Here is a 14,068-nt window from a genome sequence, read left to right on the forward strand (position 1 = left end):
GTCTAATTAAACTAAACTCAGTGAGATGAGTAATTAAGAGCACGATTTTATTAAAGCATCTGACAGCAAATGATTCTTGCCTTGTGTTTTGCTGTTCTGTCCTGACTTTGATGAGAAAGCTGTCGTGATACTGATATTGAAAAAGTCACTCTTAGGAGAAATTCGTCATGACACCAACACTGAGCAGCCTTTCTCAGATTGAAATACAGCATGAAAACATGGAGTAGAGGACTGAGCCTTTATGCCTGGACCAATCCTACAGGAGAACACCTGAATGCCTGCATCAGTCCTAAAGGAGAGCATCTGAATACCTGGATCACTTCTAAGGGGAGAACATCTGAATGCCTGGTTCTATCCTACAGGAGATCCTCTGAATTTCTGCATCCATCCTACAGGGGAACCTGTGAATTCCGGGATCAATTCCACAGGAGAACCCTTGAGTACCTGGATCAATCCTACAGGAGAACATTTGAATGCCTGGTTCAATCCTAACAGGACATTTGGATGCCTGGATCAGTCCTACAAGGGAACACTTGAATGCCTGGTTCAATCCTCCAGGAGAACACCTGAATTTCTGGATCCATCCTAAGAGGAGAACACCTGAATTCTGGATCCCTCCCACAGGAGAACACCTGAGTGCCTGCATCCATCCTAGAGGAGAACACCTGAATTCTGGATCCATCCTAAGAGGAGAACACCTGAATTTCTGCATCCATCCTAGAGGAGAACACCTGAATTCTGGATCCATCCTACAGGAGAACACCTGGATTTCTGGATCCCTCCCACAGGAGAACACCTGGATTTGTGCATCAGTGCCACAGCAGAGCCCTGGCTGCTCTCCCAGGCTCAGCAGGCTGGGCACTCACGTGGTAGAGGGGCACGGTGTTGTTCTCTGCCAGCGAGAAGCCCAGCACGTCCTGCTGCCCCGGCTCCATCCTGATGCTCATGGTGGAGGCCAGCACCGAGGGGCTGATGGGGAAGCCGGGGGTCCCTGGCCCCTTGCCCTTCCTCCTGGACCTCCTGGCCGTGTCCCTCTTGCTGTCCTTCTGCGCCAGGGGCTCCTCCTGGATCACCAGGATCTTGTCATCGCTCAGGTAGCGCAGCAGCGAGTTCTCAGAGTCAGTGGTTGGAGGGGGAGGAAGGGAAAAACAAATATTAGGAAGAGGAAACAAGCAGAGAACCGTTGTAAATGCTGGGAATGCCCCAACAAAGGCAGGAATGGTGCATCTGACTCCATGTTCTCAGAAGGCTAATTTATTATTTCATAATTATTATTATTATTAAATTATAATAATATAATAATTCAAATAAAAATGCAGGAATGACCATCTGACTCCATGTTCTCAGAAGGCTAATTTATTATTTCATAATTATTATTATTTTATAATTATTAATAAATTATAATAATTTAATAATTCAAATAAAAGTGCAGGAATGATCATCTGACTCCATGTTCTCAGAAGGCTAAGTAATTATTTTATAAATATTACTATATTATAATATAATAATAATTATATTAATTATCATTATATCAAGTACAATATCTAATAACATAATATATAATAATGTATAATAATATAAAATTGATACAATATGATCCAACATAATATAATACAATATTATAAGAATAATTATATTAGTTATATTCTTTAATAATATATAATGTTATTATTTTTATAGTAATATCGTTATATAAATAATACCGATATTATTAATATTAATACAATTGTATAGTTATTACATACTTATTAATAATATTTATAATTATAACTATATTATATTAAATAATACTATACTATACTAAACAATACAGAAAAGATACTTAATGTTAAAAAGATAATAATGAAAACTCCTGACTCTTTCCAGACTCCTAACACAGCTTGGTCCTGATTGGCCAATGAGTCAAAATAATTCACAGCAGAGTCCAATGAAACAATCGCCTGTGGGTACACAATCTCCAAACACATTCCACACAGGAGAAGCAAATGAGATAAGAATTGTTTTCCTTTTTTCTCTGTGGCCTCTCAGCTTCCCAGGAGAAAAATCCTGGGTGAAAGGATTTGTCCAGAGAATGTGAATGGCACAGAGAACCATTTTTGGCTGGGCAGAGACATCCCTGGGCCCTGTTAAACTGGGAAAATCTTGGGAGTGTCCAGGGAATTGTGAGGGCTCTCCCTGCACTCCATCCCACATTTCACCATGGGTGGTGAAAGGGAGCAGACACAGAAAATATCACTGGCTTGTATCATGCAGGGAGCACCTCTGGAACCATTCCAGACTCCAGGATTGTAATTTCAAGGAATTTGACAAGCTGGAATAACGGTTTTAAGAAGATGTGCAGCAAACTTGGGCACAGTTTCAAAATGGGAGCTGGCCAGGCAACAAGTCTGTTGCTGTCTGCAGCAGTGAAATATGAGCTAAACACACATCAACAGATTTGGAATAAATCAGAAAAGGCTTGTGCCTAAATGAAATTTATTTTCTCTTGGAATGAAAGTTTAGTTTAAAATCCTGTATTGATCTTCAAGAATATCATTCATTTTTTGTCACATTTTTAGGAGTCAAGTTGAACTCTTCTCAGCTTTCAGACCATGTCTAAAAGATTCTAAAAAATGGTATTCAAGAATCTTCAACAGTCAGTGTAAATATGGTTGTATATTTGAAGAATATATTTTTGAATTATATGTTTTCCTTTTGCCAGAAGAAATAAAGGAAAAAAAAACCTGTGCAATCACTTTTCTTTCTTGCAAAGTTCATAATTCCCACTGGGATCAATGGAAGTTTTTGTGATAGAACTGCTGGTCTAAACACTGACAGTACAGTTGCTCATTCCTGTTCCAAATTTTAATTCATACTGATCAAAATGTTCTCAGAGGATGCTATTTTACATCTGCAACATCACTTACTGTTTTCTAGAGCTGTGCAGATTTGGAACTGATTGCTTTTAACACATATCTGAGCCTTCAAAGTACTTTTCCCCTTGATGTTTATGTTTCTTTATACTAGAATTAAATTCCTCCTACTAATACAAATTTTTAATTCTCAGAAATAGAAACAGAAAAGCACAGACACTAAACAGGCTGGTTTAGATCTTCTGTGACACTTAAAAAAATAAAAAAAAAAAAAAGAAAATAAAGGATTTTTTTTCCTGTGATGCTCCTTAAGCAACAAAGGAAAAACATCTTGGAGAAGAGGAGAGAAAAGAAAATACTCACCTCTGCTTCCCCTCTTGTACATGTTCTGTTCCTTGGGCTCCCCAATCCAGCTGTACTCAGTAGGCATCGAGACTGGCCTCAGATCTCCTGCAAACAAGGCAAGGAAAACCAATGGAATTTTGGAAGGTTAGGAATGGCAGGCTGTGGGGTCAGTAGTGTAAATTAAATAAATTCCAGGTGTGACACAACCCCTCAGAGCTGTGGCCTTCAGCATCAGTGGAACATCCCAGAGCCTCCTCTTATCTCCCCCACCTCAAGGGAGGCACCACCAGCTCTGGTGAAATTCCTTGTAAATGTAAAGCGGATTAAAAATTTATTTGAGAACTCTGCTCTGTATGAACTTCCTCACTCATTAAACAGGTGTTGGGAATAAAGAGAGAAAAAGATTTTAAGTGAAAATGCTGTAGGAAAAGCAGAGAGAGAATTAATACAGATGCAATAACACAGATCTGTCAGGGAAGCATAAACCTGCCTGACTTGGGAAATCCCAGGGGGAGAAATGAGGGATCTCATTCCCAGGAACATTCATTTCCAGTGGCTCAGGAGGAAAACCTGGGGCTCAGTCTGGGGACAGCAGCCAGCAAAGAAGATTCAGCCCTGGGGGTTTAACCCCTGGATTTCATGGGCTGGGGCAGTGAGACCCTGATGTGCCCAAACCATTCCCTACCCAAGCACAGAGCAGGGATGGGAGGGCACCAAACCAGGAGCACCCCCAGATATCCTGAAAATCAGAGGGGTGACATTTGGGATACGGAGATTTGCCCAGATTACACTTTTGTGCACACCTTGAAATTTAGTGTATAAATAATCCTATGGAAAAATACATTTCATTGTCTGCCTCACACCTGAGACTACCTTCAACTACAAATATGGGATTCAACTCCAAATCCTTAGAAGAACAATATCAATTAAGAAAAAAACTCAATTAAAAAAAAATCAATAATATAAAAAAATAGAGAAAGAAGATAAAAAATTTTATAAAAGGAAAACAGGCACAAAGCCAGTGAAGATCAACATAACCAAACTGAACAGTTTTTCTGTAAAGAAAGGAAAGATCTCAAGCTCTGAAATGATTTATACACAAACACAGATACCACAGCACAACAGAGATCAGAAATAGAAATCCAGGAATCACACAAGGCAAATGAACAAGTGATTTTGTAAACTGCTTATTTCACTTCCAACTCCTTTCCCAATGAAAAGTAACCTATAAATTGTTTTGACATTGCAGCTTGGATATTTTTCTGAGAAGCAAAAAATTGTTGTGTACAAGGATACCAGAATAAAATGAAAGAAAAAAATATATTTATGATGTTTTTGCCTCTAACACATAAATGGAAGAGGTTTGAAATACATTGCCACAAGAGCTGTTTAGACCAGAGCATTTTAGAGTCAGGAAAATAACAGAGAATAATGTTAAGTAAACCAAAAAATGCATTTCAATGTTGCTAAAAACAAGCTTAATTTTCATAAATACATTGGAAAAATGGATTTATTATTTATCTTCTTGTATTTTGCATGTGCTCTCAATACCCATCACCTGCCTGAGTATCCATCCACCTGCACAGGAGACTGATTTCTAATAATGGCTGGAACCCTAATAGGTCCAAGGCTGGAATTTTGGAGCAGTAGTTTGTGTCAGCCCAGGCAATAATGAAAGTGGCTGCTTGGCCATGAAAGGCCTCAGAAGTTTTGTTTTCATTTCTTTGCTCATGGCTCTGTGGTTCCAGCATCAGTTTGCTGGAGCTGCCATAAATCCTGTCTTTTTACTGAAAGACACATTGTCACTTTGGTGATGGATGTCAAGAGTGGCAGACAGTACAAAACCTTCCACTACAGTAGAACTTCATTTGCATGTCTGGTAATCAACAGATTAATTAAATCTGTAGTTTAAAAAAAAATCTGGTGTAGCAGTAGCAGTCATATTTGAGAGAAAGGCATACTTCAGAGACTTCAAAACGAAATTCCTTCTGGATTTCAATCAGAATTTTCCATCATAGACAAAAAAAAAATCTTGTGTACTCCTGAGATCAGGCAGGGAACCCAATATTTTAAGTCACCATGCAGGAAGAATTTATGAAAGCAAGGCAAATACACCCATCTGGCTCCAATTTTAATCACAGTTAAGATTTCTCTTTATCTTTCATTCTAATTCTGTTTTAAAATGATGTCACTTCCCAAGGAGATAAAGAGTGAACATTACTGGTCCCAAGATGGAATCCTGTTCCTCAGCATCACAGCTCTTCCAAGCATCAAGCAGATGACTGAAGCAGTTGCTAAAAATACCCTGCCTATAACAAAGATTTATTAAGATTTCCTCTCCTGAAAAGGTTCTGTGTGCATATACACACACACACCATCAAGTCCATTTTACTTGCCACTTTTGCCAGAAATCCAGCTGCAATCAGCAAATTACAGCAGCAGGAGGGAAGTTCTGTGTAAGTGATAAACACAAGATAAATACTGAGAGCAGGAGGCAGAGAAGCTGCATTTCAGAACATCCCTGGTATCAAACCCCACACCAGACTGAGCAGCAGAATCAGGGACTGCAGGGCTTTAGGAATTTTCTTTTTTCCCCCACTGTGCTCCCTTCCAGCTGCTGTTGGATCTTCCACCAGAACCTCTCCTGGGATTCTCTCTCTCCCCTGAACTGCAGCAGGATTTTAGTGCCTCTGCTCTTCACTGGCACATTTTCCTTCACTGCTATGAGCTTCTCAGAGGTTTTCCCTTCCCTAAATTTCAAAGACAAAAACTTAGGGAGTTGTTGGGGCTTTTTAAAAATGAGAGAAAAAAAGATCTCAGAGTTGGGGAATAAAGGACTTCTGGATGGCTTGCCATATATAAATAAATATCCATATAGATCTCAAAAGATAGCAGCTGCCCAGAGAGAATACCATGGTCTTTGCTTTCTCTGAGGTACAGAAATAATGCCATTTGCAAAATCAGACAGAATTCCAGTTTTCAAAAGAAATCTCCTATCTGAAATTTGTAAGCTTTACAAAACTGTCCTACTGCCTTGAAAATAAAGCAGCTGAAAATGCACAGCCCATACACTGCTGTGTTTCTGCAGGATTTTTCTCAAATTCATTAAATACCAAGCAGTTCAGTTTAAACAGAGAAGCAAAAAAATGTATCAGTTAATTTTCAACAACACTTTTTATATAGATCCATAAATATAGATCCATACACTTGTACACAAGCACATGTGATTGTAAACCTGTCCACTCAGGTTTGTGTACACACTGGATTTCTATGGAAAACCAGAGTTAATCATTGTTTATTAGCATTTTATATATTTAGGCATCCTCATGCTAAGATTTTGAAATACAGTTCTAGCTCTAATGAGTGCATTGTAGGCTACTCCTCATGCGTTTAATGCAGTGCTGAATTTTGGAGGGCCTTCCATCTTACAGACACTTTCACACCACAAGGCAGTTCCTTCACTGAAGTTTAACAGCCCAGAACACTGCAAGTGGAATAATCTCCAGGAGTTTGGGAGGGGAAATTGAGTAAATAAAGATGCTGGCTATTCAAATAATATGAATTTAATTACCATTCAACGTTCCAGAATGAACTGCAAAATAACTGTATAAATAACTTCTGACCAGGAATGTTAGCGTGTGACTTTTCTAATTATTCCTTCATGTGAAATTCTGTTTATTGTTCAGAGCCAGCAGGTCTGGCATAGAATGGCAGATTTTGGGGGTGTTTCAGAGTTCAGAGCAGGGTTTGTGAGGCAGGAGGGGGGTGAAAAGGGCAGCCTACCGTGGGTTGGGGTTTTCTCCCTTCTCCTCACGCCTGGGGCTCTGCTCCTCTCGTACTCGGAGCCCCCGGGGTGTCCTTCCCCCTCTATCAGCGTGTAGAATTTCCCACTCTCGTGCTCCAGGAAATAGTTTGGAGACTCTGAGCCCTTCATCCCAGGCTTTCCAAACTTGCTGATGTCGTCACAAGACATGATTCCAATTTCATCCCTAAAAGCAGAAGATGATGGAGAAATGAACCATTTAAGGGAAACTTCCAGCATGCAACTGCCCCTCCCAAATGCTACAAATCACAAGTTTTGCAATTGAAATCTTCACTTTATAAGAGAGGCAATTCAACAAATGTAAATTAAGAAAACCATCATTAGGTGCCACTTTAATTGTGAGATAAACATTCAGGAATTTTCTGGGATCTGAAGGAGAACATGAGGAATTGTTTTAATATGAGCAGACAAGAGTTTCCCTTGCAGAAACGCTCAAGAATAAGATAGAAGTAGACACATAAAAGTAAATCTAACCAACTGTTTAAAGACTTCTTTAAATACTTTCTTGATTTAGGAACAAGCCCACATTTTCTCAGCTAAGTGAAAATTAAGTTACTCAAAACAATGATATGGTGCTTAATGTATTTTTAGCTCTTAATTTTCTTAATTATTTACCTTGATGATGGGTCTGTTAATTTTGGTTTTGTTTTATAAATCTAATGAAATCAAAGTGTAAAATTTTATTTTTCAAAACCTCAAATTCCTTAGGACATAAATACCTGGGGCCATAAAGTCCTGACATAGGGGAGAGAATGAAAACATCCTGGAGTGCAGAGTTGTCCATTTTTGAGGACATGCCCATCGTGCTCGTTGGGGTTGTAGAGCTGCTCGTGGGGCTGGTTGGAATCACAGGCTGCAAAAATCAAAAAGGCACATGAAGAATAAATTAATGTTTTCCGTGCTACAAGAAACAACAAAATCAGTGTGTGTAATTTTAGGAATTTTGACCTCTTTTTTTGGATTAGCCATTTTTTTAATTTCTGAGGTTTCTTCCAAAAAGGTGTCCAGTGAAACTCTAGACTTCAAGAAAGTTATGAAAGAAACTGATAAACGACCATTAAATTAATTTGAAAACCACCTCAAGGGAAAATCTGAGACTCAATCAAAATATGATCTTTAATCAATGCAGAAAATCAATTATCTGAGGAGAAAGGACACACTGTATTAAATGCCATTAATACAGAAGTTAATTACAGAGCTCTGGAATACTTGCACTGAATGAAATGATTGTGTTGGTTTCAGTGGAAGATTTATTGTTAGCAAGGACAGAACATCTTGATTAAGACAGCAGAATTCATTGTCCTTTGGCTTTACAGCCATGGTGATACAATACCATGGCTATAAAGCTATGGTAAATAGCAAAGAAATAGAAATTAAAGGATATTTATTTATTGTTTAGGTTAAGATTTTTACTTTTTAAACTTTCTCATGGCATTGAACAGAATTGTTTGATTCAGATGTCACAGAGAAACTCAAGCCAATGGTCTGCAAGGACCAGAAGGATGATAACCAAATATGCTGGGCAGGATACAGAGATATAAACAAAGAATATTTTTCAACCAAGGTTCAGTCTGTGTTGATACTCAAGAAATAGGAAATATTTTTATTTATAGAAGTTATGTTTAAATAGATACAACCAGTTTTCTACAGGTGGAAGGAAAAGCCAGTGACTCAAAATTTGGATGAAAGGTATAAACACTGATCTCTTTCTAAATAAAATGTTTTCTATCCTCCAGAGGTAAACACTGAAATATTTTTTATGCAGTTCAAAAAGTAAAAGCAGTCCTAAATACCAAAAAATGATGTTTTTTTATAAGAATGTCATTCTACAAAGGGATCAAAATTACATTACTAACTATGCTTATTGATAAACGAAATAATAAATGGTGTAATTGTTCTGGATAAATTAGTTGTGACAGAAGGATTATTCCAATTTGAAAAGTTCTCCAAATAAAAAGAAAAAAACCAATATATATTATATTTTATTTGAGTGAAGTTGTAGGGTGCAGAGGCCTATTTGCCATTGCCAATTAAAAAAACAAAAGCAAAAACATTTTGTCCTGAGTGGGAAAATAATTAGGGAGTTTAAAATTCAAATAATCTTCCACTATCACATAATGTCAGCCAGAGACAAAAGGGGAAAAAAATGGTGTCACAAATATCACAGAAAGATAAAAGAACACAGAACTGACAAATGGAAACTCTGCTGTTGTAATTCAGCATCAAGGAAAACCCTCTAAAGCAAAAGAATACTACAACAAGGCCAAGTAATAAATTTTATAAGGCCTCAGAGATTCTGTATCATCAATAATTCATAAATTACCTATGTGGTATAATTTTAAACTTAATTATTGCAGAAAAAATATTAATAACCTCTTTAAGTGCCTTAAGCAACAATAGAGAACATGACAACTTTTATTTAAAACTTCCTGCTGTGCACCAACCTGAGGTAACAAATACGATTTCAACTTCTTAAACCCTATTTCCTTTTTGCCTTCCCTAAATAGGTACTGCTTTTGTTTTGGTTGTTTTGGGGGTTTTTTTACCAGCAAAAAATTCATTTCCATAAAATTGAATGATTTCCATTCTATTTTAAATCAGAATGGAAAAATTGCTCCACATGTGGACGCAGAAATCGATCTATGGGGTGCGCCATGAAAACAGCATGTGCACAGAAACATGTATGGATGAGGAGCTGGAATATGCCATGAAGTGCAGCACACCCATGTGTGTTATCCCTTTTTTGTGACAGTCTGACTTTTGCTGAGCTGTTTCTCTCTCAATCTGCTTTCTCTGGGGTGTTTTCCTGCAGTTTGGGGCTGTGTGGCCGCTCCCTGTCCTGCTCTTCCCTCGCTGTGGACCCTCCTGTCTGAGCTGTGTTCTCTGCTGTCCCAAAGCCTGTTCTGCAGGATTCATTTAATCCCTGAGCAGCAGAACCTCCAGAACAACAACCAAGCAAACAAAGCCAGAAATTCTCCTACAATTCCACAGCTCTAGAGTCTGAAAAATGCCAAAGTCACGGAAAGGTGAGGGCAGTGCAGCCAACAGGAGAGGGAAGTGAGCTCACTGCTTCCAGCAGCAACAAGCTGTTGTGTCAGCTGTCCAGGAAGCACAGGCTTCAGTGGCATCTTGAAATTTAATCAGGCTGCTTCCAAGTCATTACTGACAATAATAAATAACACCAGATCCAGGTGAGAGCTGCGGGAAGCAGGCAAACCCAAAACCTGCGCCCTGACACGGATCCAGCTCCTCACACTCGAGCTCGTCTCTGGGGCAGGAAGAATAAAAGATCTAAAACCGGTTTTCCATGCCTCATAACAGAACCTACTCTTGAGAAATAACACTGGCAGGGCTGGTTTTGTTTTCCAAAGAGGTTTATATTTTTATTTAAATGCTTCACCCCACTATTCTCTGATAAATAAGGAATACATCCCAGGAAGGAGACACTCCAAGCACCCTTTGCTCCTCAGGGGCTCATCAGGAGAGGAGACATCACAAAACCAGAACTGCTGATAATTCCACGAAAGCAGCTTGGTGCACTTTCAATTCTCTGGCTACCACAACAAAAGTTGCATTTTTGCTGGTAAATCCATGCATGCAGAGCGTACAGCACACACTGCTCACTGTGCCACAGCCTCACATCCAGAGCTGCCCCTGAATTATGATTCTTTACTGCACAAATCTAAAGAGAAGATCTCTCTGGAAGCCCTGTGCCATTGCAATTTCCATTTTGCTGCCCCTGGAGGCTCCATCTGAAGTTCACAAGCAGATACATGAGCATCTTGCCAGAGCAAAGGATGTTATTCCTGCAGAGTTGTGACAGAAAAATCCCCTCTGGGGGTCCCAGGGCCCCGTTCCTCTCCCCCAGGGCAAGCACAGAGAAGGAGAGGTGGCCCTAAATCCCACTGTCAGCATTCCTGGGCTGCAAGGATTGCACAAACTCCTGAAGTGAAGCCACTGTGCAGGATTCAGGAACTCTGAGAAATGAAAGATTTAGAAAATGCCAGGCAGGGAGGAAATCTGCCTGGATAAGCTTGAAGGGTTTGTTTTGTTTCATTAATTTAAAAATCATTCAGAAACACATTCATGTGTCCTATGAACCAAACAAAACAGCTCTGAGAAGCTTCCACATGATGGAAGGACATCAGCTTCTTACAGGATTTTAAATGGCATTAAAGACAACCATCAATAGTTACTGACTTACTGGCAAGCCTTTCCTTTAAAAATGACATTTTGAGTTCAGATTTTCCTGCTGTAGGAAGAAGCAGCTGTGATGTTCACAATTGTCTTTTATTTTTTTTGCATCTGCAGGTTTTCAAGGAGTGAGTACACAGAAAATAGCAGAGGTTTTGTCATCCCTGCTGCCAAAAACTCCACCTGCACGAGAGGTGTGCAACAGGAGCAGGATTCTCCTGGAATTTAATGGATCTGACACACTTGGTTACAAACAAGTAGGTGACAGACTGTGAAATAATGGAAACAGGGAGGCACTGCCAGGCAGAACAGGCTCTGAACCTTGTTCTCCATAAAACTTTCTGTAAATGTTCTTTCCTTTCTGAACTCCTGTGGCTCCCAGAGTCACCAAAATATGGAGAAAACAATCTGAGCATTGCCACACTTGTTTATCTCAGAACTCTGCTTCAGAGGAGTTTGGGACGGCTCCTGTTCCCTTCACTGGAAGGTAAAATTGCAGTGTTTCCTCTTGAATAAAGGATTTACCATGACATTGCAGCACCGCTTACCTGCAGGGCCAGAGGCTTCCACCTCACATTCTTCAGAAGGGCAGGAGCAGAAACCAGGGTATTCTGAGGACGTTTTTTCAAGGTTAAAATCACTCCATTTGGGTCTTCCCACAGTGCATTTACTAGGTTCTTTAACTGCCAGCCAACCTAAGGAAAAAGTCCATAATTGAATTTTGAAAGCTTTCCATTTAAGTTGAAATGTGAAGGAAATGTTCTGTTAACCAACAAGGTCTATTACAGCCTGCTCCTCACAAACACAAGCAGTTTTTATAAACCCTGTTGCACTATAATCATGCTGCTCCAGCTGGATTTTTATCTTTCTTTTCTTTAGCCATGTTCCTGAACAAAATAAGGCAGAAGTGAACACTGTCACCCTTTCAATAACTTGTGAGATCATGGAACGTTTTAAATCAGAAGGTGAGGTCTAAAGTCATGAAATCATTTCAGTCTGAGCTCTGAGTTTTAACAGGGAGTGCTGAGGAGGGAGCCAGACTGTGCTGGAACAACAAATGCAGCATGTATGTGAGAGCTGCAAGCCCCTGCCTGGAGATAAATGATCATTTATTGATTTATCTGTACAGCCCCTGGGCACAGCTGAGCCTCCAAGTTACTGTAAATTGCAAACAGAGCCATAAAAAAGGAAATCACTGGTACTGTAAGGATGTGCCACTCAGAAAAAAAAATACTTAGAGACATATCTTAATCAATTTGATTATTTAAATAGGAATTTATGAATTATTATATTATTATGAATTATTTATACACAAAGCCATATAAAATTTCTTTTTAGGGCTTTTCTCCTTCCCCTGCCTTTTCTGTCCCGCTCAGAGCAGATTTTTAGAGCAGTAGTTCATGGCCATGGTAAAGACCTGCCATAAATGCTGTGACTGCCACAAATCTGACAGAGCTGCACTGCAGGAATTGGGATGCTGTGTCCATACAATTCCCAGACACAACCTTCCCAAGCAGCTGCACCAGCCCTGACATGAACCTGTGAGAATGAAAGGTTCAGTGAATCCCAGAACGGAACCAGCACCAATACATGCAAGCACTAAATATTTATATACTGGCCATGTTTGACCTGTCAGGGTTCAACATTTTAATCATAGTTTCTCTTCTGACCAAAGAGTGAATTCCCACTGCTATTAAAAAGCAGGGCAATAAATTATTTAGGTGCTCAGGCACAGAACATCTGCATTCACCCCCTTGTTTTATCAGGTGGAGTTTGTAATGACTTCCTCTTAGAGGAAGATAATATCTGATTACACAAAAAGCTGAAGGGAAAATAGAAAACAAACTCCAAGAGATTGGAACAAAAATGGTTTCTAAGGGCTGGAGAGAATTTGGGATATGACTGTCAGGTTCCAAGCTGCCTCCACAGAGGGCCAAAGCCAGGATCCCACTGTGAGCATCCCCCTGGGACAGAACTGCAAGATGTGTTGGAACTCCAAAAAGGATTTTTAAAAGCTTTTAAAACTTCTGTTCTATATTTAATGCTGCTGTTCTATTGAAAACTTTCTAAAAATGCAGTGGCCACAGGAAACCAGACAACAGCAGTAATTGTAAATAGGGCACATCCAGACAAATGCAAGCATGGCAGCTTGCATCCCAAAAATCTCCTCCAGTTTGGGCTGTGTTTATAAAACACAGGGGCCATATATTTTTTTTTTCTTTTACTCAATTACAGAAATGAAGTGGAACTCTCTCTGATTTTTATAGATTGATGTAATTTTCAGATTGCCGAAATCCTTAGAGTTCCATGGGCTCCTTTTAGAAAAGAATGATAAATAATTAAGTGAAGGATAAATTATTCCAATGAGAACCTTAATGACAAAACCATTAAATACCAAGATCTATCAGAGCACCGTCTGCACTCATTACTACTGGGCAATGATAAAATGCTCTCAGGAATTTGGACAACTTATTATAAATTGTATTACTAAAAATAGCTTTGAATAAAGACAAGTCATTATAGTGGATTAAAAATCTGAGTTGATAACCAGTCCTTGAGTCAGATTTTGACATTTACTCCTAAAGAATCAGTCTTTAAAGCAATTACTGATTTCTAGCTCTGATAAGATGCATTCTTCACAAAGGTATTTTGCTCCTTTAAGATTTTTAGAACATACAGTCAAAATTGAATTCTACAAAATGGGTTGAGATATTTCAGCAAAGGTAAATTCACATTAGATCAATGAAGAAATAAAAGACCAACGTGATACTTTTCATTTTCCTCCATAAATGAAAATGGATGCTAATTTAGATGCTAAAGATGGCAGAAACACAGAAGAATGCAAAAGAATTCA

General features: G+C 39.0%; 1 protein-coding gene across 1 annotated transcript in view; it reads right to left on the bottom strand.

Moving 5' to 3' along the window:
* The window catches only part of LOC131088561 (connector enhancer of kinase suppressor of ras 2-like), a 171,875-nt gene that overhangs the window by 44,279 nt on the left and 113,528 nt on the right, over nt 1-14,068 (bottom strand). The window contains exons 9-13 of the mRNA XM_058032712.1: nt 11,763-11,909; nt 7,740-7,873; nt 6,981-7,186; nt 3,217-3,302; nt 867-1,121 (exon numbers count right to left, since the gene is read on the bottom strand). Of these exons, the coding sequence (XP_057888695.1) occupies nt 867-1,121; nt 3,217-3,302; nt 6,981-7,186; nt 7,740-7,873; nt 11,763-11,909 (828 nt within the window). The remainder of the gene's footprint in view (nt 1-866; nt 1,122-3,216; nt 3,303-6,980; nt 7,187-7,739; nt 7,874-11,762; nt 11,910-14,068) is intronic.

Source organism: Melospiza georgiana, chromosome 12 (genome assembly GCF_028018845.1).
Source record: "Melospiza georgiana isolate bMelGeo1 chromosome 12, bMelGeo1.pri, whole genome shotgun sequence".
Taxonomy (NCBI): domain Eukaryota; kingdom Metazoa; phylum Chordata; class Aves; order Passeriformes; family Passerellidae; genus Melospiza; species Melospiza georgiana.